General features: G+C 50.3%; 1 protein-coding gene across 1 annotated transcript in view; it reads left to right on the forward strand.

Annotated features, from left to right (window-relative positions):
• Positions 1 to 10,845: 10,845 nt before the first annotated feature.
• Positions 10,846 to 26,178, forward strand: part of LOC144951951 (polypeptide N-acetylgalactosaminyltransferase 18-like) — a 61,505-nt gene continuing 46,172 nt past the window's right edge. Inside the window, exons 1-3 of the mRNA XM_078882323.1 lie at positions 10,846 to 10,987; positions 17,545 to 17,784; positions 19,071 to 19,335. Coding sequence (XP_078738449.1) covers positions 10,846 to 10,987; positions 17,545 to 17,784; positions 19,071 to 19,335 — 647 coding nt within the window. The remainder of the gene's footprint in view (positions 10,988 to 17,544; positions 17,785 to 19,070; positions 19,336 to 26,178) is intronic.

Here is a 26,178-nt window from a genome sequence, read left to right on the forward strand (position 1 = left end):
TTCGCGGGCGATCACACCAAGATAATCACGTGATGGGCCAGTGGGTGGTATCATTGCCGTGATGCCTCCTTCGTATTTGTGAATCGGGGCATTGCGACGTGACACGTTGGACCGACTGTTCTGGATAACCACAAGTCGCACACTACGGGAGAGTTTTCCATTTAGTGCATCAGGTATTTGCATCTGCCATGGTTTGTCCAGTGGGTCCGGTTTAGGGTGGACCATGAGCTGCTTCGTGGAAGATCAAACCGAGGCATATTCTGCGTTGGATTTTCGCAACAACGTGGTGTTTGCGAAATATGTTAACCTCATTCAGATCTCCCAAGCTTCATCGGGGGGACAGGGGATGGACTCGCAATAAGATGATCGATAAGGAATCGAGCAGAGCAAAGCGGCGAGAAAACCGGCCAGCAGCAGTCACCCTGCTCCGATTTCTATCACTGGACGATGCAGGACGAGGACTCTGGGTTGCTGTGGCCCAGACCAAACAGCAGCGTTTTAGTTTGAGGCCGAGAGGTGCAGCGCCGTTTTTAAATATCTCCGAGAGCATTCGGCATCGCGGCCACGTAGAGAAGCCGCCGTTGTTTGGCGTTCATGACAACGGTTGTGGCGTCGCATGATAATGGTGATGAGGGTGATGGTGATGATGGTGATGATGGTGATGATGGTGGTGATGATGGTGACGATGATTTTGATGATCACACCTGATCCTCGTCAAGCCAACTTACATCCCATCGTCATAATAAACAATTTAACACGTGGAGGCTTTCGCGACCAATATTATTCATAATATAGGTTTTTGGGTCAGATCGCGTTATTTATAAATGTGTCGTAACCCTCCACCACCCGACACGGCCAAACAGTAAAAAAATGTGTCACGTTTTTCAAAGGACAACATAATTCACTTCTTTAGCCCACCGGTGTGCTGAAAAGAGAATCAACAGCAATTTTAAATTTGAGTAGTACGACGTTTCGCTGATTATTACAATCAGCTTCATCGGGCAAGAATGGTGAAGCTCTCCTGTTGCTTCCGGTCTTAAATAGAGCAGCATCATGGTGACGTCATCATTTAATTCAATTCAATCTGGTGCAGTGATTCGAGGCAAAGAGGGGGAGGGTATTGTAATTATATAGATTGGTAATCATTCAATTGTTATTCATTGGTATTTGTTTCCCTTATAAGGAATTGTAATTGTATTTATTTAATAATACGCTTCCAGGCCGCACTAAGCCTGTAGCTGTCAGAGCGATTGAAGTTATTTCTGTTTCTCTCAATTTCAATGGATTCTCTAATAAGTCTTGGCCAGTAATAATTAGTTTTACACAACACTTCAACGTTATCAAAATCAATTGAGTGTCCTTGTTAACAAGCATGCTCTGCCACTGCCGACAGTTGTGTTTGAGATAATTTAATGTTTCTTTGGTGTTCTTTTAATCTTACGCTGATGTTACGTCCCGTCTGTCCAATATAGCATCTGCCACCTAAACAATTAATCCGATATACACCTTCTGTTGATAATTTAGGCAATTCGTCTTTAGTGCCAGATACCAGTTTTTGAATTTTGTGCACTCTACCAAATCTTACTTTAATGTTTTGCGTTTGCAAAACCTGGGCTAATTTGTCAGTTACTCCTGAGATGTATGGTATTTTGATTGTTTGAACAATCTTATCGCTTTCAGCAGTGTTGCTTTGCGTTCGTGATTTGGCCTTCGGTGTTCTGTTAATTTGAGAATTATTGTAGCCATTCTGTCTTAGTGCTTATTTAACATGTTTCATCTCTCTCACTAGACTCTCACCATCTGACACTGTTTTAGCCCGGTGTATGAGTGTTTTGATAATAGACGATTTCTGAGCTGGGTATTGATGTGAATCTGCATTCAGATAGGCATCAGTGTGCGTTTGCTTTCGGTAAACGCTGTGTTATTTTGCCATCAAGGCCATGTTTGGCCGTGTCGGGTGGTGGAGGGTTACGACACATTTATAAATAACGCGATCTGACCCAAAAACCTAAATTATGAGTCATAATAAACAACCAACGCCTCCCACTAGCAAAACCCCCAAAAATTATAGGTGTAACCTTTGACACCATGTTCAGCTTCGCTCAACACGCGCAGAAACGTCCACGCAAAAGTTAACAAGCGAAATAACATCTTACGGGCTTTAGCCGGCACATCTTGTGGTCAACAAAAGGAGACTTTACTCCTAACCTACAAAGCCATTGGACGTCCTATAATCAATTATGCCAGTCCCATTTGGTGCCCAAACCTCTCCTATACAGGTTGCCAAAAGCTTTAAACCGCCGTGATTTAATTTAGTTGTTTTCATTTATTTTATTTTATTTTTTACCCACGTGACTTTACCGAAAAAACCAAAGAGTATGAATCTTTGCAGTCACGAAAGCTTCACATCTCGACTCAAAACCAAGCACTTCGCCTAGCCACAGGATGCTACCTCATGGCGCCCATTGACCATCTCCACTAAGTGGGAGTCACTGCCGTTTTCTTTACACGTTAACTTAACCGACCTTTTCACCTATCCGAATCAAGCACAATCCAGCCAGTTGTTTGACCAAACTTCCCCACGCCGGTCAGTGCCGGTTTGGGGGGGGGGGGCACGGTACCCGGGGGGAGAGCGGGAAGAAACCGAATAATCTCGTCTCACCCTTGGCCTGGAGTTGAACTCCGTTGACCCCAGGTTCACGGACGCGGTGAGCTGACCACGACATCACTACTCTGTCCCCGGGATAAAATACCGCAGGTAGAAGACGGGCTCGCGACAGCTTCGTGCCCCCGTCTGACATTTAAAAACCATGGGGAGGGGTAAGTGTGACAAGGTCACGTAGGTAAAGAAAATAAAATTAATAAAATATCAAAATAAATCAAATTGTATATTTTATTTTTATTTCATTTTTATTTTTTATTTTCTTTACCTACGTGACTTTACCGAAAGATTTGAAGCATTCGTGACTGCAAGGATTCATACTTTTCGGTTTTGCGGTAAAGTCACGTAGGTAAAAAATACAATTAAAATTAATAAAAGTAAAATAAAAATTCACGACGTTTCGGAGGCAACACAAGCTTCCGTCTTGATACAGCAATCGTGCTGTGACGGTTCCACCTGAAGACGGAAGCTTGTGTTGCCTCCAAAACGTCGTGAATTTTTATTTTACTTTCATTAATTTTAATTTTATTTTTTACCTACGTGACTTTACCGAAAAAAACTAAGAGTATTTACCGAAAGAACCAAGAGTATGGATCCTTGCAGTCACGAAAACTTCAAATCTAGAAGGGGTAAGTGTGGCAAGGTCTTGCGATACGTAGGGGCCCAGTCGGCCATGCAAAGGCCCCGAATCAACAAGACGTACACAAGGAACAGAACACGTAAAGACAACATTATTCGGGAAAAAAATATTCATTAAAAGCGACCTGAGGTCTACCATGGACCAAGCCCGATGCACGCACCTGGCTATCGTATCAATAGAGCAGCATCAGGTTGCGTGACCCACCAACCCCTTTGAGGAAATCCTAGACTGATGGGACCGGCATGAAAGCAAGATGCACGATAACTTAATTGTTTAGCATTGTAACTTTAAATAGTTTAACTTTTATTGATAGTCACTGAGACTGTCTTTATCTAAACGCAATACACGGGTGGAACTTAAATAATAATATCTAGTTACAGCCTACATGCTTATTCTTGGTTCTTTCGGTAAAGTCACGTAGAAGGGAAATAATAAAATACAATAAAATTATCACGACGTTTCGATTGCAACACAAGCAATCGTCATCAGGTGTGGAAACCACAGCAAGAAAATTTGAATAAAGTGGCGGTTTTTTCTTAACGTCAGCACCACGGCAACTGGCGGTTGTGCTCGTTAAGAAAAAACCGCCACTTTTTTACATTTTCTTGCTGTGGTTTCCACACCTGATGACGATTGCTTGTGTTGCAGTCGAAACGTCGTGAGAATGTTATTGTTTATTTTATTTTATTATTTCCCTTCTACGTGACTTCACCGAAAAAACCAAGCATATTAATCCCTGCAGTCACGAAGCTTTAAATAGAAAAAAAAGCCTACATGCTATTTCATATACGGCGTTAAAAAAACATCCGTAGCTATTTCGGATCTCGCATCCCCCCCCCGCCGCAGTTGTGCCCCTGGGAGCATCTCTCTGGCTGGTTTCCCGAGGGTCTCACCCCAAGTGCTGCCCAAGAACTTGTCTCGGGAGGTGATGAGTAATACAAAGATACCCCGTGGAGCTTTAACAGACTGTTGGGGCAAGTGCTGTTAGCGAGCACCAATAAAGGCCGGCACGGCACGCGAGGGGGTGGGTGGCCAACACCACGCCCGGCCGCCTTTGTCTCCCTCGCGGCGATGTTTACGCATCGCACCAGGTAATCATTTTGAGGCTGAGTCGACCTAGGGGAGGTCCAGGACCGGTTCAGATAATCGTCACCGGTGTTGGCCGTGAGCGGGAATCGAACCCGGGTCGCCAGGTTCATAGCGCAGCGCGCTAACCGCTACACTATCACACCCACACACACAGACACACACACTGACATACACCCACAGACACACACACACTGACACACACCCACAAACACACACACTGACACACACCCAGACACACACACTGACACACACCCACAGACACACACACACTGACACACACACAGACACACACCCTGACACACACCCTGACACACACCCTGACACACACACACTGACACACACACACTGACACACAGCTTACGATCCGAAACCCGCGGTCCAATGAACTCGAAACCGGTCCAAGGTTTGGGTCGAGTTTTTATTGTTTTTGCTACATTTAAAGCGACTGCGCTGTCTACACGTATCTCTCTCACGTCCGGAGATGACATTGAGCAAGGCAAGAGCAGCTAAGGGGGCGTGTGGGCTTAATAGCTACATTATCAGTTCAGGGGGCATGTTAGCCTAGCAGCTCCACATTATTATCAGCGCATGCGGTTTGGATATTGGCCCAATATTTGATTTGTCTCTCGCTCAGTCACGCAACCTGGAGGCTATGACGGTACACACACACCACGGCTGCTACTTCCTCGCCCCCAATCCACATCGTCGTGATGCCCTCACGGTCTCGAACATTTCACGCTGTGGGGGCCGCTCCGTCTACGAACAGCCACTTACAGCTCCGCAGTGGTGGTGATCCGTTAAAAATCGAATTAATCAATTATTTACTTTCAATAAAAACGTGGAACGTGAATTAAATACATCCTCATGCACAAAAAAAGTGTGAACCCGCGTTTTTAACCAATTCTTGTTGCACTGTTGTTGAAAATAAATCTCATCACGAGGCTGGAAGGGTGCCCCCAACCAGCGGGGGTGGAGGAGGTGGCGTGGCCCCCTCCCACGTCCCCACGCTCGTTACCCCCATTACCCTCGTTACCCCCGTTACCCCGTTACCCTAGTTACCCTTGTTACCCCCGTTACGCTCGTTACCCTCGTTACCCCCGTTACGCTCGTTACCCTCGTTACCCCGTTACCCTCGTTACCCCGTTACCCCGTTACCCCCGTTACCCCCGTTTTCCCCGTTACGCTCGTTACCCCCATTGCCCCCGTTACCCCCGTTACGCTCGTTACCCCCGTTACCCTCGTTACCCTCGTTACCCTCGTTACCCCCTGTTGCCCCCGTTACGCTCCTGGTCATGGGGGTAATGGTGCTATCCTGTAATCTATTCCTACTGTTGTTGTTTTCGCGTTCTGACCCCCGTGCCTCTACTGGACATCAACACCATCATCAACTCCTGGACATCTGTGTAAAAGAGCTTCATACCTCATCGGATTCCTCCTCCTGCTGCTGCAGTCTAAAATAAACCTTCTCATTCTAACGACGACGCTGGCCGAAGGGGCTCTCTCGACTAGAGGGGAGTTCGAGAGCAACACACGGAGATCCTTGCCAATTGGTGTCTTTGGCCTCCTCTTCCACGGCGGCGGAGGTGGCATTACGACGCTTGTCACGCAGGGGAGCGGCAATGGGGAGGGAGGAGGGAAGGGAAGGGGAGGGAGGGAGGGAGGAGGGGAGGGAAGGGGAGGGAGGGAGGGAGGAGGGAAGGGGAGGGAGGGGAGGGGAGGGAGGGGGGTCACGTTTCCCGAATCCCCGCGTTCGTCCCACCCAGCAGCAGCAGCAGTGGGCACAACCCACCCCACCCACCCCACACCACCATGGTTTGTCTCACGTTGAACTTCGGAGATGCGGGGGAAGGACAACAAACTAAAACACAAAAAGCAGTTTTTTTAAACAAGTTTTTTTTAATCTCGGTGATGACTTAAAAGCGCAGAGCTCCCAGTGGCTTACTGATATGGGAAGGAAGAAGTGTTCCAGACCCAGGACCGGTTCAGATCATCGTCACTGGCGCTGGCCGTGAGCAGGATTCGAAATTGGCTCGCCGGGTTTGGAGCGCGGCGTAGCGCTCACCCCTCCCACAGCATTCATTGTATATACACACAGAGCCACACACACACATCATACACACCATACACAATACTCACACAACACGCACACCATACACAATACTCACACAAACACACATTATACACAATACTCACACAAACACACATTATACACAATACTCACACACACACACACCATACACAATACTCACACACACACACACACATCATACACACCATACACAATACTCACACACACATTATACACAATACTCACACACACACACACCATACACAATACTCACACACACATCATACACACCATACACAATACTCACACACACATCATACACACCATACACAATACTCACACACACACACCATACACAATACTCACACACACACACCATACACAATACTCACACACACATTATACACAATACTCACACACACACACACATTATACACAATACTAACATATTATACACAATACTCACACAACACACACAATATACACACTCATACAACACACACATCATACACAATACTCACACACGCATTATACACAACATATACAATATACACAATACGCACACAGCACACACATTATACACAATACTCACATATTATACACAATACTCACACAACACCGCATTCGCATCATTCGCGATCGAGTTAAGTTGCATCATGTATTTCTAAATGTGTATTTCTAAATGTGTAATTATTATAAAAGGTGTGAACCTCTACTTGGCTTCAAAGCTTTTGTAGACTGTTGACTTTGTCAAATGTTACCCGACAGGTTATCACCAACGTCGAGTTGCAAGTCCACGGATCGAGCATAAATAATTCAGAACGCGACGGAGTGGATGACAACGAGATTCTCCAAATGTTATTCAATCATCGGGAGCCGTTGCAGGTGCTGCGCTTGTACCGAATTAAGCCGCGAGATTGCGTGCGTCTCTTTGTCTGTGTGGATGTTGAACTTTTTTCACACCCTACGTAGCCAAGCCGTGCGAGTCGGGGGTGCGATAGTACGGGAGGGGGGGGCAGCCAAACCAAGTAAACACAACGAGCCCTTCTCGACGGGAGTGGCGTGAAGCAGGGACGACATCGCAGGGGCTGCGCCTTCATCATAATTAGTCGAATTAAATAAATAATTGCTCGAATTAAAAACGTGATTAGTCGTGGCGGGTGGCGGGTGGCGGCCACTCGCTGACAAACACAATCGTCTCGCTCGACGAGGAGGGACGTGAACCAGCGAGGACATCGCTGCGCCACGTGCTTGGAGAAGTCACCTTCACGGTCACGTTCGGGTCGCGATCCCTCGCACGTCAAAGTGACTCTGAGACCCGTTAGCCTCGTTAGACTTGCCGATATTGCTACTACCACCCACCCACCCACACCACGCTACCACCACCACCCATCCCACCCACCCCACGCTACCACCACCACACCACCCACCCACCCCACGCTACCACGCACCACCCACCCCACACCACGCTACCACCACCACCCACCCACCCCACGCTACCACCACCACCCACCTACCCCACGCTACCACCACCACCCATCCCACACCACGCACCACCCACCCCACACCACGCTACCACCACCCACCCACCCACCCCACGCTACTATCATCACCCACCCCACACCACGCTACCACCCACCCCACACCACGCACCACCCACCCACCCCACGCTACCACCACCACCCACCCCACACCACGCTACCATCATCACCCACCCACCCCACGCTCCCACCACCACCCCACACCACGCTACCACCACCCACCCCACACCACGCTACCACCACCCACCCCACCCCACGCTACCACCACCCCGCACCCACCCCACGCTACCACCACCCCGCACCCACCCCACGCTACCACCACCCCCCACCCACCCACCCCACGCTACCACCACCACCCACCCCACACCACGCTACCACCACCACCCACCCCACACCACGCTACCACCACCCACCCCACGCTACCACCACCACCCACCCCACACCACGCTACCATCATCACCCACCCACCCCACGCTCCCACCACCACCCCCCACCCACCCCACGCTACCACCACCCCCACCCCACGCCACCACCACCCACCCACCCCACGCTACCACCACCCACCCACCCCACGCTACCACCACCCACCCACCCCACGCTACCACCACCACCCACCCCACGCTACCACCACCACCCACCCACCCCACGCTACCACCACCCACCCACCCCACGCTACCACCCCCCACCCACCCCACGCTACCACCACCCCCACCCCACGCCACCACCACCCACCCACCCCACGCCACCACCCACCCACCCCACGCTACCACTACCACCCACCCCACGCTACCACCACCACCCCACGCTACCACCACCCACCCACCCCACGCTACCACCACCCCCACCCCACGCTACCACCACCCACCCCACGCTACCACCACCACCTACCCACCCCACGCTACCACCACCACCCACCCACCCCACGCTACCACCACCACCCACCCACCCCACGCTACCACCACCACCCACCCACCCCACGCTACCACCACCCCCACCCAACGCTACCACCACCACCCACCCCACACCACGCTACCATCATCACCCACCCACCCCACGCTCCCACCACCACCCCCCACCCACCCCACGCTACCACCACCCCCACCCCACGCCACCACCACCCACCCACCCCACGCTACCACCACCCACCCACCCCACGCTACCACCACCACCCACCCACCCCACGCTACCACCACCACCCACCCACCCCACGCTACCACCACCACCCACCCACCCCACGCTACCACCACCCACCCACCCCACGCTACCACCACCACCCACCCACCCCACACTCCCACCACCACCCCCCACCCACCCCACGCTACCACCACCCCCACCCCACGCCACCACCACCCACCCACCCCACGCTACCACCACCCACCCACCCCACGCTACCACCACCCACCCCACGCTACCACCACCCACCCACCCCACGCTACCACCACCACCCACCCCACGCTACCACCACCACCCACCCACCCCACGCTACCACCACCCACCCACCCACCCCACGCTACCACCACCCCCACCCCACGCTACCACCACCCACCCCACGCTACCACCGCCACCCACCCACCCCACGCTACCACCACCACCCACCCACCCCACGCTACCACCACCACCCACCCACCCCACGCTACCACCACCACCCACCCACCCCACGCTGCCACCACCCCCACCCCACGCTACCACCACCCACCCACCCCACACCACCACCACCCACCCACCCCACACCACGCACCACCCACCCACACCACGCACCACCCACCCACCCCACACCACGCACCACCCACCCACCCCACGCTACCACCACCACCCACCCCACGCTACCACCACCACCGACCCCACGCTACCACCACCACCCACCTACCCCACGCTACCACCACCCCCCACCCACCCCACGCTACCACCACCCCCACCCCACACCACGCTACCACCACCCCCACCCACCCCACGCTACCACCACCACCCACCCACCCCACGCTACCACCACCCACCCACCCCACGCTACCACCACCCCCCACCCACCCCACGCTACCACCACCCCCACCCCACGCTATCACCACCACCCACCCACCCCACGCTACCACCACCACCCACCCACCCCACGCTCCCACCACCACCCCCCACCCACCCCACGCTACCACCACCACCCCCCACCCACCCCACGCTACCACCACCCCCACCCCACACCACGCACCACCCACCCACCCCACGCTACCACCACCACCCACCCACCCCACGCTACCACCACCCACCCACCCCACGCTCCCACCACCACCCCCCCACCCACCCCACGCTACCACCACCCCCACCCCACACCACGCTACCACCACCACCCACCCACCCCACGCTACCACCACCACCCACCCACCCCACGCTACCACCACCACCCACCCACCCCACGCTACCACCACCACCCACCCACCCCACGCTACCACCACCCACCCACCCCACGCTACCACCACCTCACACCCACCCCACGCTACCACCACCCACCCCACCCCACGCTACCACCACCACCCACCCACCCCACGCTACCACCACCTCACACCCACCCCACGCTACCACCACCCACCCACCCCACGCTACCACCACCACCCCCCCACCCACCCCACGCTACCACCACCCACCCACCCCACGCTACCACCACCACCCCCCCACCCACCCCACGCTACCACCACCACCCCCACACCCCACGCTACCACCACCACCCCCACACCCCACACCACCACCCTCACACCCCACACCCCCACACCACCACCACCCCACACCACCACAACCACCCCCACCACCCCCACCATTTTCGCTGTGGTCATCTTTATTGTCGCGAGGAAGTTGGGTTTTTATGTCCACGCCGGTTGTCGCTTCTCGCAAGATTCGTGTAAATCACGGAAACGCCTCTCTGCGGCTCGCGTACGCGGAACGTAGAGTTGACGCTCAGAGGTCGGGGAAGATATTAAGGAGAAAGATTACAAGCTCCTTGATTTGTGAGTATTTTTGAAATACCTCGGCATCGACGAATCTTCATTATTTGCACTTCCTATCGCTTTAAATTGGCACGCAAATAATTGAGGTTGGTGGGGTCATACGGTGGAGAGATTGATGCAGGTTATATTTTCATTATAATAAATTTGCAAGTTTGCAAAAAAACTACTGAATTGCAGAAATTGAATAGGAACCACACATTCGAGCAGCCTATGATCGAATTACATTTCGATAATGTCATCGTCATCCATTCTGCCGGCTTGGACGTAGTCTTCATTATTTATTCCAGTTCCATAAACGTAAAACTCGACGTTGGTTATGACCTGTTGGGTAATATTTGGCAAAGGAAACAGTATGCAAATGACATGAAGCCGAGTCCAAGCTCACACGATTTATAATTACACACCCAGGAACACAATGGAACCTACCGCAATCGTGTTAGGTTGCATTGTGATTAAAAACAAAGTGCACAGCACTTACCGGAGGGAGATGAATGTGGGGTTATGCAAGTGTCGTGCATGATGTGTGTGTGTGTGGCTCTAAGCGTGCAGAGAATTCGATTCCCGCTCACGGCCAACACCATTGCCGATTATCTGAACCGGTCATGGGTCTCCCCTAGGTCGACTCAGCCTCAAATAAGTACCTGGTGTGGTGTGTAAACATCGTTACTGGGGAGACAAAGGCGGCCGGACATGGTGCTGGCCACCCCACCCCCTCGTGTGCCACAGTGCCGGCCTTCATAGGTGGTCCTACTCGCTAACAGCACTTGCCCCGACAGTCTGTTAAGGCTATCGGGGGATCTTTGCCCTTATCTTATGAATGTAAAGTTAACGCCAAAATGTTCTCGCTCTCTCATACGGAACATTTATAACCTCAAAAAAATCAACAGTTGCCAACTCAAAATAATATAATATGTTCGGTCATTCGCTTTGTATAAACGTCGGATTGTTTAGCCGTATTAATGTACAAGATGCCAAGTTCCTTTTACCGGCGTATGCTCGCGACGTATCTGCACACGGTGGTGACGATGCAAATCGATTCACACCGACACCGGATTATGAGACGCAGTCAAAGTTACACAAATCTGGACATACACACAACGATCGAATAATAAGACGCAATTTGAACTTATTATTCAAAATACAGGGGGTGGATTGGATGGGATTCAATGCAGGCTGATCCATTTGTAGATACCCCGCGTAATTACTGCACGAGCGACAAACATAATTCCCCGAGGCAAGAGAATAAAAGTTTCCTTTCAAAGTATCCTTCTCTCTCCACGTCTCTCTCGTTAACATCTCGTTTTTTTGTGAAGACCATAACTTCTAAACGGCAAGATACTCGAGCAAAATCACAATTTTTTAAGAGAACAAAAATAATCTACTCGCTTGCTCCGAGAGATAGAGAGAGACACGGGGGTGGCGGGGGTAATGCTAGCGGCATAAGTTAAATCAGCAATGAGTGGGGCATCTGTAAATGTGTCGCGCGTGTATAAATATAAGGTGGCGAGATTACAAACAGACTAAAATCGACTTACCTGCCACATAATCGGCACTCGACAACAATGACCAACATCTCAAGCCGGTAATGAGCGTTACCTGGCTGAATGTTGCAGGTGAGTGAAGTGGAATCTGCCTCGAGTGTTCCAGAGCGACACGCGCGGGATAGGTGGGGTCCGCTTCGGTGTCGCAGGTGGCGATTGAAGGAAATAAATTCCGTGGTGGCTCACACAGCCACTCGCTCGCTTACTCACCCACCCACTCGTTTACTCACCCAGCCACCCACCCACTCGCTCACTTGCTCACCCAACCTGCCACTCACTCGCTCACTTACTCACCCACCCACCCACTCGCCCGCATCCTCACCCACCCACGCACGCAAAAGCCAAATATCCCCCCCGTATTGCGTCCAACAGACTGTCGGGACAGGCGTTGTTAGTAGCGAGTAGCAGCACACAAGGGGGTGGGTGGTCAGCCCCACGCCCGGCCGCCTTTGTATCCCTAGTGGCGAGGTCTACACACCACTGCACCAGGTACTCATTCGAGGCTGAGTCGACCTAAGGGAGGCCCCAATATACACACAGACACACACACATACACAAATATACATACGCACCCATATACACATAGACACACACTCGCATGTAGTCCAATATACGGCATAGCGAGACTCCCCCTGGGTGAAGGTGTTCGGCCGTGCGGCGTTCTTTGACCATACTTCACCACGCTGGTCAGTACGGCTGGGCGAGTGAACGGGGAATGGTGGTGGTCGTGCCTAGGGACTGCTGCCGTTGCTGAGGTCCGCCGGGCCCCGTGGGACTGGGAAATCCACGCCGAGGGGTGGCTGCCGCGGATTTCTACGCGGAGCCGGAGTGTGCCAACCGCCGCGGATTTCTACGCGGAGCCGGAGTGCGCCAACCGCCGCGGATTTCTACGCGGAGCCGGAGTGTGCCAACCGCTGCGCCACCGCTCGCAGGCGGCCACTCTGCAGTCGTCGGCGCGCCCGACTTTGTGCGGTGAGAATCGCGCGCGAAGTTCTCGCTGAAAGCCGATACCTGCGGAATATCCGTGCCAATTATTATAATGGGTGCAGACTCGTCATCATCATCACCATCCATGAGCAGATAGCTCCTAGGGGGTGTCGTCCACTGCACACCTGGCGTCATTTGTTTACACTTTACTCTGTTACGTGTGGTGTTAATGTACTCAAGTAGTGCACATCGTAGTCGTGTGCTGTGTAGTAGCGTCGTGTGTAGTATATAACGTAGTGTAAATAGTGGTGTGTATCGTAGTGTCGTGTATAGTGTAGTGTGTTGTAGTAAATAACGTCGTGTATAATAGTGGTGTATATTGTAGTGTGTTGAAGTGTATAATAGTGGTGTATATTGTAGTGTGTTGTAGTGTATAATAGTGGTGTAAAATAGTGGTGGGAAAGTGGGTGGGGGGGTGGTAAAGTGGATGGGTGGGTGGGGGGGGTGGGGGGGTGGGAAAGTCGGTGGGGGGGGGGGTGGTAAAGTGGATGGGTGGGGGGGTGGGAAAGTGGATGGGTGGGGGGGTGGGAAAGTGGGTGGGGGGGTGGGGGGGTGGTAAAGTGGGTGGGTGGGTTGAAAAGTCGGTGGGGGGGGTGGGAAAGTGGGTGGGGGGGTGGGAAAGTGGGTGGGGGGGGGTGGGAAAGTGGGTGGGGGGGGGTGGTAAAGTGGATGGGTGGGGGGGTGGGAAAGTGGGTGGGGGGGTGGGAAAGTGGGTGGGGGGGGTGGTAAAGTGGGTGGGGGGGGTGGTAAAGTGGGTGGGGGGGGGGTGGTAAAGTGGGTGGGGGGGGGGGTGGTAAAGTGGATGGGTGGGTGGGGGGGTGGGAAAGTGGGTGGGTGGGGGGTGGGGGGGTGGGAAAGTGGGTGGGGGGGGGTGGTAAAGTGGATGGGTGGGTGGGGGGGTGGGGGGGGTGGCAAAGTGGGTGGGGGGTGGCAAAGTGGGTGGGGGGGTGGGAAGGTGGGGGGGTGGGTGGGAAGGTGGGGGGGTGGGTGGGAAGGTGGGGGGGTGGGAAAAAGTGGGGGGGGGGGGTGACGAGGTGGTTAGCGCACTGCCCTGCAAATCATGGTGAACCCGAGTTCGCTCACGGTCACATGATTATCTGGTTGTGTTGTGTAATGATTATCAGCGCGGGCGGATGGGTGAGTGGATGGGTTGGTGTGGGAGCGGATCGGTTGATGAGTGGACGGCCGGACGTGTGAGTAGCAGGGAGACGCGTGGTCCCATTCTGTATTTATGCAAAGTAGCCAAACGGGAATTTCACGTTCATAAATTGACATTTGATTGGACATTCTGTATGTGCATACGTGCCGAATCGGCAAGAGTCTCATTGCATTGTATATGTTTCGTCTGCACCTGCCTTGCAGCTCACATTGTTGCCACAGTGCCTGGTACAAAGTGGGGAAGTGTACCTAGCAACGCCGCCATAAATGATATCACATCCCAGAGCCAGTTCCATCCACGCGTGTTTACTCCAACGACTCTGGATCAACACGGCCGATTGTAACACGCATAGAGAGAGATACAGTGCAAGAAAAGATTCGTGTGAACCGCAATCATAGTGATGGAGATTCCATAGTTTGAACCCGATAGCCTTCTTGAATCATAACCGACCTTTCATTAAATATCTAACAGGGTTTATATTAACCAATTTTATGTCTTTTGAACCAAAATTACGTAAAAAACAAACAAACAATTATTAATTAAGATTCAGGGTATGTTAAAAAATAAGTGAACCCTTGGTTTCATTAGCTTAATTACGGGGAATAATTTGAATCAGGTGTTTAATGAATTACGTAGATGTTCAGGGGTGAGTTTGGGAGGCCCTGCCCGATAAAAAGATCAGAAACTTTGTGAGTTTGGTCTTCACCATAGAGGTGTGTGGAAACAAGTCATTCCACGATCAAATGAAATCTCTGAGGACCTCAGAAAAAGAGTTATTGATGCTCATCTGTCCAGAAAGGATTACAAAACTATTCTACGGATGTGGAGCTCCACCAAATACAATCAAACAGAGATTCGACAAATAGAGAAAGTTCAAGACCACAGTCACTCTACGCAGGGAGCGGTCGTCCACATCTCCATAAGAACACACCGGAAAATCATCAAGGAAGTCACAAAGAACCCCAGAGAAAAATCCAATGATCTGCAGGCCACTCTCGCATTGGCGAATGTGAGTGTACATGACTCATCTTTCAGAGGGAAGACTGAACAAGAATGAAGTTCATAGAAGTGTAATAAAAGACTTGACCACGATCTCTGGCTCAGTGTCCTTTATTTGGTCCGTACTGCATTCCCACACGGCTGTCTCTCTTATTCTCTCAGTGCTGGTTCCGATGTCACTCCAGTCACCATCAGCAGCCCCGCTGCTGTTCTTTGTCGCTCTTGCAGCCCCACAGTAGCTCCGCTGCTGTTACTCACTCTCAGCCCCCTTGGCTGTAATCGCTGCTGCTCACTCCGCAGCGCTCTGACAGACTCGTGCTGTCTCTCTCTCTTCGTCGCTCCTGCGACTCTCTGCAGCCACACCGCTGCCTCTAACACACAGCCTTCCTGGCTGTACTCTTCTCTCTCTTCGTCGCTCCTGCGACTCTCTGCAGCCACACCGCTGCCTCTAACACACAGCCTTCCTGGCTGTACTCTTCTCTCTCTTCGTCGCTCCTGCGACTCTCTGCAGCCACACCGCTGCCTCTAACACACAGCCTTCCTGGCTGTACTCTGGGGTCGGCTCCCGCTCGCCGGCGGTGCCCCCCTCCTCTCATTCGCCCTCGTGGCCTCACCCTTTTCCATTCACAACCCGACTGACTTCTCTTTCCGGTTTACCCGCTTAAGGACCCCAACCTTTCACCCACGTCACCTGGCTCCGCCTCCTCGTGACGTCACATCCGGAAGGTCGCTTTCGCCCGCATTACAGAAGGATAGCAAGGAGAAAACCACTTGGCTGCTCGTCTGGAGTTTGCCAAAGAGCGCACAGATGATCCACAAGACTTCTGGAACAATCTTCTCTGGACAGATGAGTCAAATTCAAAACTTATTGGCCTCAATGAGAAACGTTATATTTGGCGAAAACCAAACACTGCTTTCGAACAGAAGAACCTCATCCCAGCCGTCCGGCATGGTGGGAGGAATGTGGTGGTTTGCGGTTGCTTTGCTGCCTCAGGACCTGGACGGCTTGGCATCATGTACCGTGAATTCTGCATTGTATTGGAAGATTCTAGCGGAGAATGAGCCGAAACTGAACCAAAAGTGGGTCTTGCAGCAAAACAATGATCCTAAACATTTTTTACAATGGCCGAGTCAAAGTTCGGACCTAAAGCCCATCTGAATGTTGCTGCAGGATCTGAAGTGAGCTGTCCCCATGGCAGGCAACCCTCAAATGCCACCGAGTTGAAGGAGTCATGTCAGGAGGAATGGGTCAACATTCCTCAAACCCGATGTGAGAGACTGACCAATGGTTACAGGAAACGATTCGTTGCGTCATTGCTGCTCAAGGGGGTGTCACCAGTTACTGAATGTAAACGTTAACGTGTTTTTCCACACATGGTTATGGCATGGAGAATCAATGGAAGAGAAATAAATGCTGAAAGAGTATCATGTTTTTGTGTAATTAGTTTAATCAGGTTATCTTTATTATTAGGACTTAGATTAAGATCTAGCAACATTTTAGGTTTGAAATATCTAAAAATGTGAAAATCCTAAAAGGGGGGTTCACAAACTTTCTGTCGGCACTATATTGGGCACAACGGTGGCTAGGAGATGTTAACTCCCTCGCCTGCTATACAGGATGTCGCGGGTCCAATCCCAACCCGACACCTGCTGGTATATTTGAAGTTTGCGTTCTCTCTTCCAGAAGCGAACTGGCTATCGAAAATGATAGTCCAACATAGTAGCTTACCGTGTGGGAATTTAAAAAAGCCACTGAATACTCTAAAAGCGTTATGTTGATTCTAAATGTGGACACAAACTCCAAATCTTCGGCAGGTGTCAGGGTCACGGCCTCAGGATAAATGACGAGTCTGATTCTGCTTCTGCTCCAGATCTTCCCATGGCGATGGCACGGAGGTCGAGTCTCTTGTGCGTGGCGCTGCTCGTCTCCTGCTTGGTCAACCTCTTCTGGCTCCAAAGGAACTCGGACGACACCTCGGACTCCTCCTCCACGAGGTCCATCCGGGGGGAGGCTCCTGGTTCGATGTTCAGCATCCGTAGGCGTTTGGAGAGCGAACCGTACACGGAACAGTTGAACGACATCGAGAGGATGGTGGTGAAGATCCTGCAAGGTATGAAGACCACCACAACTCCTTTCGGCCACAACAGTTCCCCCGGCCACAAATTCTCCCCAACCACAACTCCCTTGACCACAGATCCCATGGCCACAACTCCCCGCGGCCACAACAACATCCCTCAACTACACATTCACCCAATAATTCGTGAACCCACCATCTCACTCAATCACTTATTCAGCCACGTATCCATTCAGCCACCAACCATCTCGCTCAACCACCCATCCACCCACTCGCTAATTAATTCACCTACTCACCCACCCACTCGCTCATTACAGATGACTTATCCCGAATCTCTTGTGAGTTCTCAGCTGGCTTCAATGGAACAAACTTGAACTTATACTCTTTGGCTCTTTCAGTAAAGTCACGTAGATAGAAAAATAATATAAAAAATCACGACGTTTCGATCGCAATACAAGTAATCGTCTTTTGGTGAAAAAATACAGCAGGCGGACTGCCTCAGCGTGACTTTACCGAAAGACACAAAGAGTATGAATTCCTGCAGTCACGAAAGCTTTAAGTCAAGATTTAAACTTGAACTTTATTACGCAACCGCTTGGCTCGGCTTGGCTCGGCTTGGGTGTGGCGGTGGAAAAGGTCGGGTGGGAAGGGTTGATGGGAGGCAGTTAACTAGGCAGCTCGGTACGGAGTCATTGTGTTGAGAAAGAAGACGAATGTCAGACGAGCACAGTTTTGTGCTCGTCTGACATTCGAAAAAACCACGCACAGCAAAGGCTCGGTCATGCTGCTGCTGCTGCTGGTGGTGGGGGTGGTGGAAGGCGCCTCCCAGGCTCGAGAGCTGTAGAGGGCCACTCTGTGCGACCATGATGGAGCCATCAACTCGCCACACTCGAGAACCCGGGTTTAAACTCGACTATAAAGCATGGGGGTTTTTGCTTTACCAGGTAAGGGGCCCCACTGAGCTACGCAGCTCTTTTTCTGAAGCGACCTGCCCATCACAAATGAGAGCTCAACGAAGCGGCAATTATCATCGTCACGTGGCAGCCATACGACTCGTAAACGCGTGATGTTGATTCTGAGCGCCCGCTACGATCATGGCCGCGACGACTCGGAGAGCGGCACGTATCACTGCAGCGATATCCATCTGTTCCTTCTGCATGGGGTTCGAGTTATTGCCCCCCCCCCACACCTCGCTTATACAAATAAACAACAGCAGGCATCGTCAGGGTCGGGATCGAACCACGGACCTCCCGCATACCAAGCGAGGTAGTGAACGTCTCGCTCTCGAGAGCTTGTGTCCCGTTTCTTCGTGTCGTGTCAAGAGATGAAGAGCGCCAGGAATGCGCCTCAGGCGGCAGCGGGGCTGGGGGGCAGGGACCCGCAGCAGGAGCAGCAGCAGGAGGAGGAGTGCGAGGGGAACGAGTTTGTGGCGCGGCCTGAGCTGCCGCTCTTCAAGGAGTGGGGGGGGCAGCTGCCCCCCCGCGAGAGGCGCGCTGCGTGCGCGCGCTTCCTCGCCTACGGCTACAACGCCTACCTGAGCGACCGGCTGCCCCTCGACCGCGACGTGCCCGACAACCGCCCTCCCGGGTACGCCACTCGGAGTCGCACTCTCGCTCGGCATCGTCATCATCATCACTGTCATCATCACCGTCATCGCCATCCTCATCCTCGTTATCATCGTCAACGTCATCATTATCACCATCATCATCTTCAACATCATAATCAACATCATCATCGTGTCATCAGAGTCTTCATCAGCATCATCATCGTTATTGTCATCAGCATCATCAGCATCACCGTCATCCCCATTATCATCAACCGCCCCACCCAGGTATGCAACTCGGGAGTCACTCATTCATCATCGCCAATATCGTCACGACCACCATCATCATCATTAGCGTCGTCATCATCATCGTCATCATGCTCATCATCGCCATTATCGTCACCACCACCATCATCATCATTAGCGTCGTCATCATCATCGTCATCATGCTCATCATCGCCATTATCGTCACCACCACCATCATCATCATCATTATCGTCGTCATCATCATCATCGCCACCATCGTCGTCGTCATAATCGCCATCATCGCCATCTTCACTTTGGTCATCATCACGAGTATGTAACTCGACGGCTCTCGATGTAACCACATGGCTCTGGGTGTCACTCTCGATCTCTCTACGTCCTTGTAAGAGGGCTGCCTCTCAGCTCCCAGGAAACACGATTGCAAAACCAGGGACGTGAATGCACGTGCGCGTTTATGGCAATATGCCGCCATGGGGATCCGTGATGAACCGGATTTGTATCCCTGGGTTTAGTATTTTACATCGGCAATGAAATATAAGACGCCTGTTCTGTTTGTTTTGCAACCCGAGTTGCTCTTGGCAATTTACCTTGACAAACAAGACATTGCCCCCGTTGATCAAAGCGTGGCCCTTCTCTCTCTTCTACTTCTTCTTTCGTATCGCTGATGCAGATGCAGAGCAACGACTAAAATATATGATTTTCTCACAAATGACAAACACTCGTGAAGAGAGATTGTGCCGACATTTTTATTGTTCCGTTTTATTGCTACAATGACCTCCAGTAGTGACCTCAACTTTCCACGGGACCTGAAACCTTCACCTCCAAACGACCGGGGGGAGCAGTGGCAGCAGGGGCACAACAACCCCGGAAATAAATACGTCCAAAGTCATTTGGATTCCGCTCAAATATGTACCGAGCCTTCAGGCTATCGCCGCGCCTTTCCCCCGCGCGAAGCCCTGCGGAGCCAGTGGTGGAAATTCCACATTCCTGAGTCTATTCGAAAAAATAAATTTAGAAATAACCAAAATGTTGGGTTGACTGACGAGCGTTACTTTGGTGTGGGGCAGCAGGGGGGAGAGTGCTGTCCCTCGACTGCGTGTGGACCGTATGAATGTACGTGTAACTTATTTCACACCGTATGTAGCCAACCGTGCTAATCGGAAGTGTGGGGGTAGGATAACAAATTAGACACAAAGTTTGTGTTTAGTTTGAAGAAGAAGGCATCTCCGAGGCAGCTCTGTCATGTCCACTTCTGCAGGCCGGAATTGGCAGCTGCACAGAGTTGGTTTCGCCATCAATACACGAACTCGTCAATCAGCTTCACGAGTTACCTATCGGAATCACCATCTCCATCGTCGTTGTCATCACAAATACCATCACCTTCGTCATCATCATAATCACCATCATCACCATCGTCATCAGCGTCATCATCACCATCGTCATCAGCGTCATCATCAACTGACCCCTCCCACCTGGGTACGCCACTCAGAGTGCCTTGCCGTTTCAAAGCTCCGCACAGGTGGATACAAGAATCCGTTGCTGCACACCCATCTCCAGGCCACCCGGCAGCCAGCCCCCACACTTCTATAGCAGACTCCAGGGCTTCACTTCCAAGCCATCTCCCACTCAACCTAACTAACCTCTTGTTTTGCCAGGTCAGGCCCACTGCTCTATGTAGCTCTTAATCGGAAGCCCCTAGGCTATCACAAATGATAGCCCAACAAATTGGCTCATCGTCACGTGAAAATTTACAGGAGCCAAACACTCCTAACGCGTGTTTCTAAATATGGAAAGAAAAAACCGGAGGACCCGGAGAAAAATCCACTTCACCACGGAGAGAGAGACGTGCAAACTCCAAATATACAGCAGGCGTCAAACCCACGACCTCCTGCATACCGGGCGAGGTCGTTAACATCTCGCCATCGTGGCCCACCCAATATTTTCTGACAATAGAAAGAGCAGCCACCGGCGATAATAAGATGGGCAGAGGCGGTATGAACCATGCACCGGATTCACCCCGCTCTGGATTAGACGTGGCATTCTTGTCTGGGCAAGTAGCCCAGAGTGTCACCCGCCCGTTCAGCTGAGCTGCTGTCAAACGCACAAATTAAGGTGATGCCGCCCTGGAAGATGACGGACACAGGCTTCAGAAACATGGGACGTTGATTTTTTACACTTGTTCACCTAGCAAAGTGAGGTGAGTCAGCGAGCGAGCGAGTGAGTGAGCGGTCAAGTGAGAAAGTGATCAAGTGTCCATTTGGGGCGATAGTGCGTTTTGGGATTTTGTTTTTTAAGTTTTATCCAATTTAAAACTCAATTTTATTCATAATAGAGTTTTGGGTGAGATCGCGTCAACATAAATGTGCCGTTAAACCCGCCACCACCCGACACAGCCAATTAGTAAGGTTTGTCACGTAAACAGAAATCTTATAACTTTTATTAATTGGCTGTGTCGGGTGGTGGCTGGCTTAACGACATATTTATATTTACGCGATCTAACCCAACAAAAAACCCTTGTCGATAATATTGGTTATTCTTACGTAACTTCACTGCCTGTGTGTGCTTAGGTCAGCGCTTACAGTTTTCTGCAACATTTGGACGTTTCCCTTCGCATTAATAATATAATAATGCATATTACTTATTTATCTATCCAGGAGGCATCAGCAGGGGCCTGGGCCCTGCATTTGAGTTTTTATTCGTGACACGTGTTCAGCCAAAATCGACCCGGTTGGTGGCAACTCTAAAGTTGTTTTTATTTGTTTTACCAGGTAAGGCCTCCACTGAGCTATGTCGCTCTTTTACAGAAGCGACCTGGCCGTCACAAGTGATAGCTGGAAGTGTATTATTAAATAATACATATTACAATTCCTCTTTGGTTCTTTTCGGTTAAGTCACGTCTAAAAGTAAAATAAAATAATAAATTAAAATAACATATTACGACGTTTCGATTGCAACACAAGCAATCATCATCAGGCATAAAAGAAACAGCAACAAAAAATCTAACTAGAAAACTATAGACAGACATACAAGCAGACAGACATCACGACGGCACACAGAGAGAGGACACAAATCGGAAAACTATAGACAGACATACAAGCAGACAGACATCACGACGGCACACAGAGACAGGACACAAATCGGCACAAAGAGAGGGGTCGTTTCTGTGATGGTCCTTAAATATAGAGAGGGGGGGCGGGGACGGAGAGAGGGAGGGGGCAGAGAGAATTAGCACATCAATGAGTGTACGGCAACGTAGTGTACGGCAACATACTGCTGTGGAACGGGCACGCAAGATTGAAAACTAGGAGGCACACGAAAATTAAATAACCTAGCAAAATATCGAAATGTGATGTAATACAACACAGAGAGTCGGTTAACACACAATTAACGCATAGCCTGGTTGATTACGTGTTTCAAAATTTGCTAAGTTAGAATTTTAAGTGTGAAAATTCTAAAGAGAGGACACAGGCAGAGAGAACAAATAGCCAGAAAGAAAAGGATAAGCTTAAAACTTCCCCGTAGAAGTGGTTCAATCTTAATTTAGGAGCTTTCGTGACTGCAGGAATTATTCTTTGGTTCTTTTCGGTTAAGTCACGTCTAAAAGTAAAATAAAATAATAAATTAAAATAACATATTACGACGTTTCGATTGCAACACAAGCAATCATCATCAGGCATAAAAGAAACAGCAACAATGCCTGATGATGATTGCTTGTGTTGCAATCGAAACGTCGTAATATGTTATTTTAATTTATTATTTTATTTTACTTTTAGACGTGACTTAACCGAAAAGAACCAAAGAATAATTCCTGCAGTCACGAAAGCTCCTAAATTAAGATTGAACCACTTCTACGGGGAAGTTTTAAGCTTATCCTTTTCTTTCTGGCTATTTGTTCTCTCTGCCTGTGTCCTCTCTTTAGAATTTTCACACTTAAAATTCTAACTTAGCAAATTTTGAAACACGTAATCAACCAGGCTATGCGTTAATTGTGTGTTAACCGACTCTTTGTGTTGTATTACATCACATTTCGATATTTTGCTAGGTTATTTAATTTTCGTGTGCCTCCTAGTTTTCAATCTTGCGTGCCCGTTCCACAGCAGTATGTTGCCGTACACTACGTTGCCGTACACTCATTGATGTGCTAATTCTCTCTGCCCCCTCCCTCTCTCCGTCCCCGCCCCCCCTCTCTATATTTAAGGACCATCACAGAAACGACCCCTCTCTTTGTGCCGATTTGTGTCCTGTCTCTGTGTGCCGTCGTGATGTCTGTCTGCTTGTATGTCTGTCTATAGTTTTCCGATTTGTGTCCTCTCTCTGTGTGCCGTCGTGATGTCTGTCTGCTTGTATGTCTGTCTATAGTTTTCTAGTTAGATTTTTTGTTGCTGTTTCTTTTATGCCTGATGATGATTGCTTGTGTTGCAATCGAAACGTCGTAATATGTTATTTTAATTTATTATTTTATTTTACTTTTAGACGTGACTTAACCGAAAAAGAACCAAAGAATAATTCCTGCAGTCACGAAAGCTCCTAAATTAAGATTACAATTCCTCTTCTTGGTTCTTTCGGTAAAGTCACGTAGAAGGGAAGTAATAAAATAAAAAATAAAAAACATAATAAAACAATTCTCACGACGTTTCGGCCACAACGCAAGCAGCCGTCCTCAGGCGAAGAATGAGACATTATCAAGCTAGGAGCTTATATAGGTGTAGCGAGGAGGAGCGCCTTAACAAAAGAATGTGCATATGAAGAGGAATTTTAGCATACCAATGGGCAATGCGTAGGAGGGGGGGCGGAGGGGTTTCAAAGTCCCATTATGCCCATGCATTATGCAGGATCAACAGCACCACGGGGGGGCGCAAGGAACAACGTTAATAAAGGAAAGGAATGTTAATGATATGTAGCTGCATTTACCAAACAACCACGTAGAAAACCAAAGTAAAAACTACATAGAAAACTAAAATATAAACTGATACTTACTATACTCTACAATAAGCTGAGTTACTAACAACAAATAATAAATTACAATTCTACGTCGTAAGAAGTATATAATATACTTCCATCTAAACTTTATTCTCTTAGCATATACAGTACTATATACTGCCATAGATAAACCCAACATTAAATTATATACTGTATTGCTGTAAACAACCCTATACTTTATACATTTTAATATAACACTATGTATTATTCAACTCACCCTAATGTGTATCGAAATGGTTTATTACGTCCTTCCAATGATTGCTAAGCCTGAATCCATCTTCTCGGTTAAAATTGTCTCTGTGTTTGTATATGTGGATCGCCTCATGAACGAATCTCTCATGATAGCCAGATGGCTTGCAGAGAACCTCCGTCTTGGAGAAGTCAATGTCATGTGAGCCCACTGAGTTGTAACAGTGGTCTGCCACGGCTGAGGTGTTTGTCCTACCGTGTTTTAGATCAGCTTTATGTTCACGAATGCGGTCTGAGACGTGTCGTTTGGTTTCCCCAATGTAACTGCTACCACAGAGGCAACTTAGTTTGTAGACGCCAGGGTACTGTATGTCTGGAATCACATCCTTTACAGACGGTACCAGATCACGGATTTTATGTACTGTGTTGAATCGGACCTGGATCTTGTGTTTAATCAGGATTTTGGAGATCTTTTTTGTGACCCCAGCAATGTAGGGTAAGGTGATGGTCTTGAAAGGCTCCTCAACAGGATCCTTCTTAATGGTTGGAGTGATGGCTTTGCGGATTGTGTAGTCGGAGTAACCATTAGCCTTAAGAGCTTGGCGTACGTGTTTGAGTTCACTGGAAATGTGTTCATGGTCGGAGATGCATTGGGCTCTATGATATAGAGTCTTGATGAGGGAATTCTTCTGGGATGGATGGTGGTGGGAATCCGGTTTTAGATAAGCATTCGTGTGGGTGGCTTTCCTGTAGACCGAGTGGCTCATTGAACCATCAGGTCTCCTTTTGATTAGGACATCCAAAAAGGGTAGCTTGCCATCATTTTCGACTTCCATGGTGAATCTGATGGCTGGGTGTATGGAATTGATGTGGTCGAGAAATTGGTCTAGAGCAGGCCGGCCATGTGGCCAGATGACAAAAGTGTCGTCTACGTACCTCTTCCAAAAGGTCGGGCGTAGAGTGGCAGTCTGGATGGCGTCCGTCTCAAATTTCTCACCAGGGGGGGTACCCCCCCCTGGTGAGACACTGCTTAACCAATACATACTTCACCTGGAATGGAACCTTCTACAAGCAAATTGAGGGCACCCCAATGGGCTCCCCCCTATCTCCGGTTGTAGCCAACATCTTCATGGAGAAATTTGAGACGGACGCCATCCAGACTGCCACTCTACGCCCGACCTTTTGGAAGAGGTACGTAGACGACACTTTTGTCATCTGGCCACATGGCCGGCCTGCTCTAGACCAATTTCTCGACCACATCAATTCCATACACCCAGCCATCAGATTCACCATGGAAGTCGAAAATGATGGCAAGCTACCCTTTTTGGATGTCCTAATCAAAAGGAGACCTGATGGTTCAATGAGCCACTCGGTCTACAGGAAAGCCACCCACACGAATGCTTATCTAAAACCGGATTCCCACCACCATCCATCCCAGAAGAATTCCCTCATCA

Source organism: Lampetra fluviatilis, chromosome 64, assembly GCF_964198595.1.
Source record: "Lampetra fluviatilis chromosome 64, kcLamFluv1.1, whole genome shotgun sequence".
Lineage (NCBI taxonomy): Eukaryota > Metazoa > Chordata > Hyperoartia > Petromyzontiformes > Petromyzontidae > Lampetra > Lampetra fluviatilis.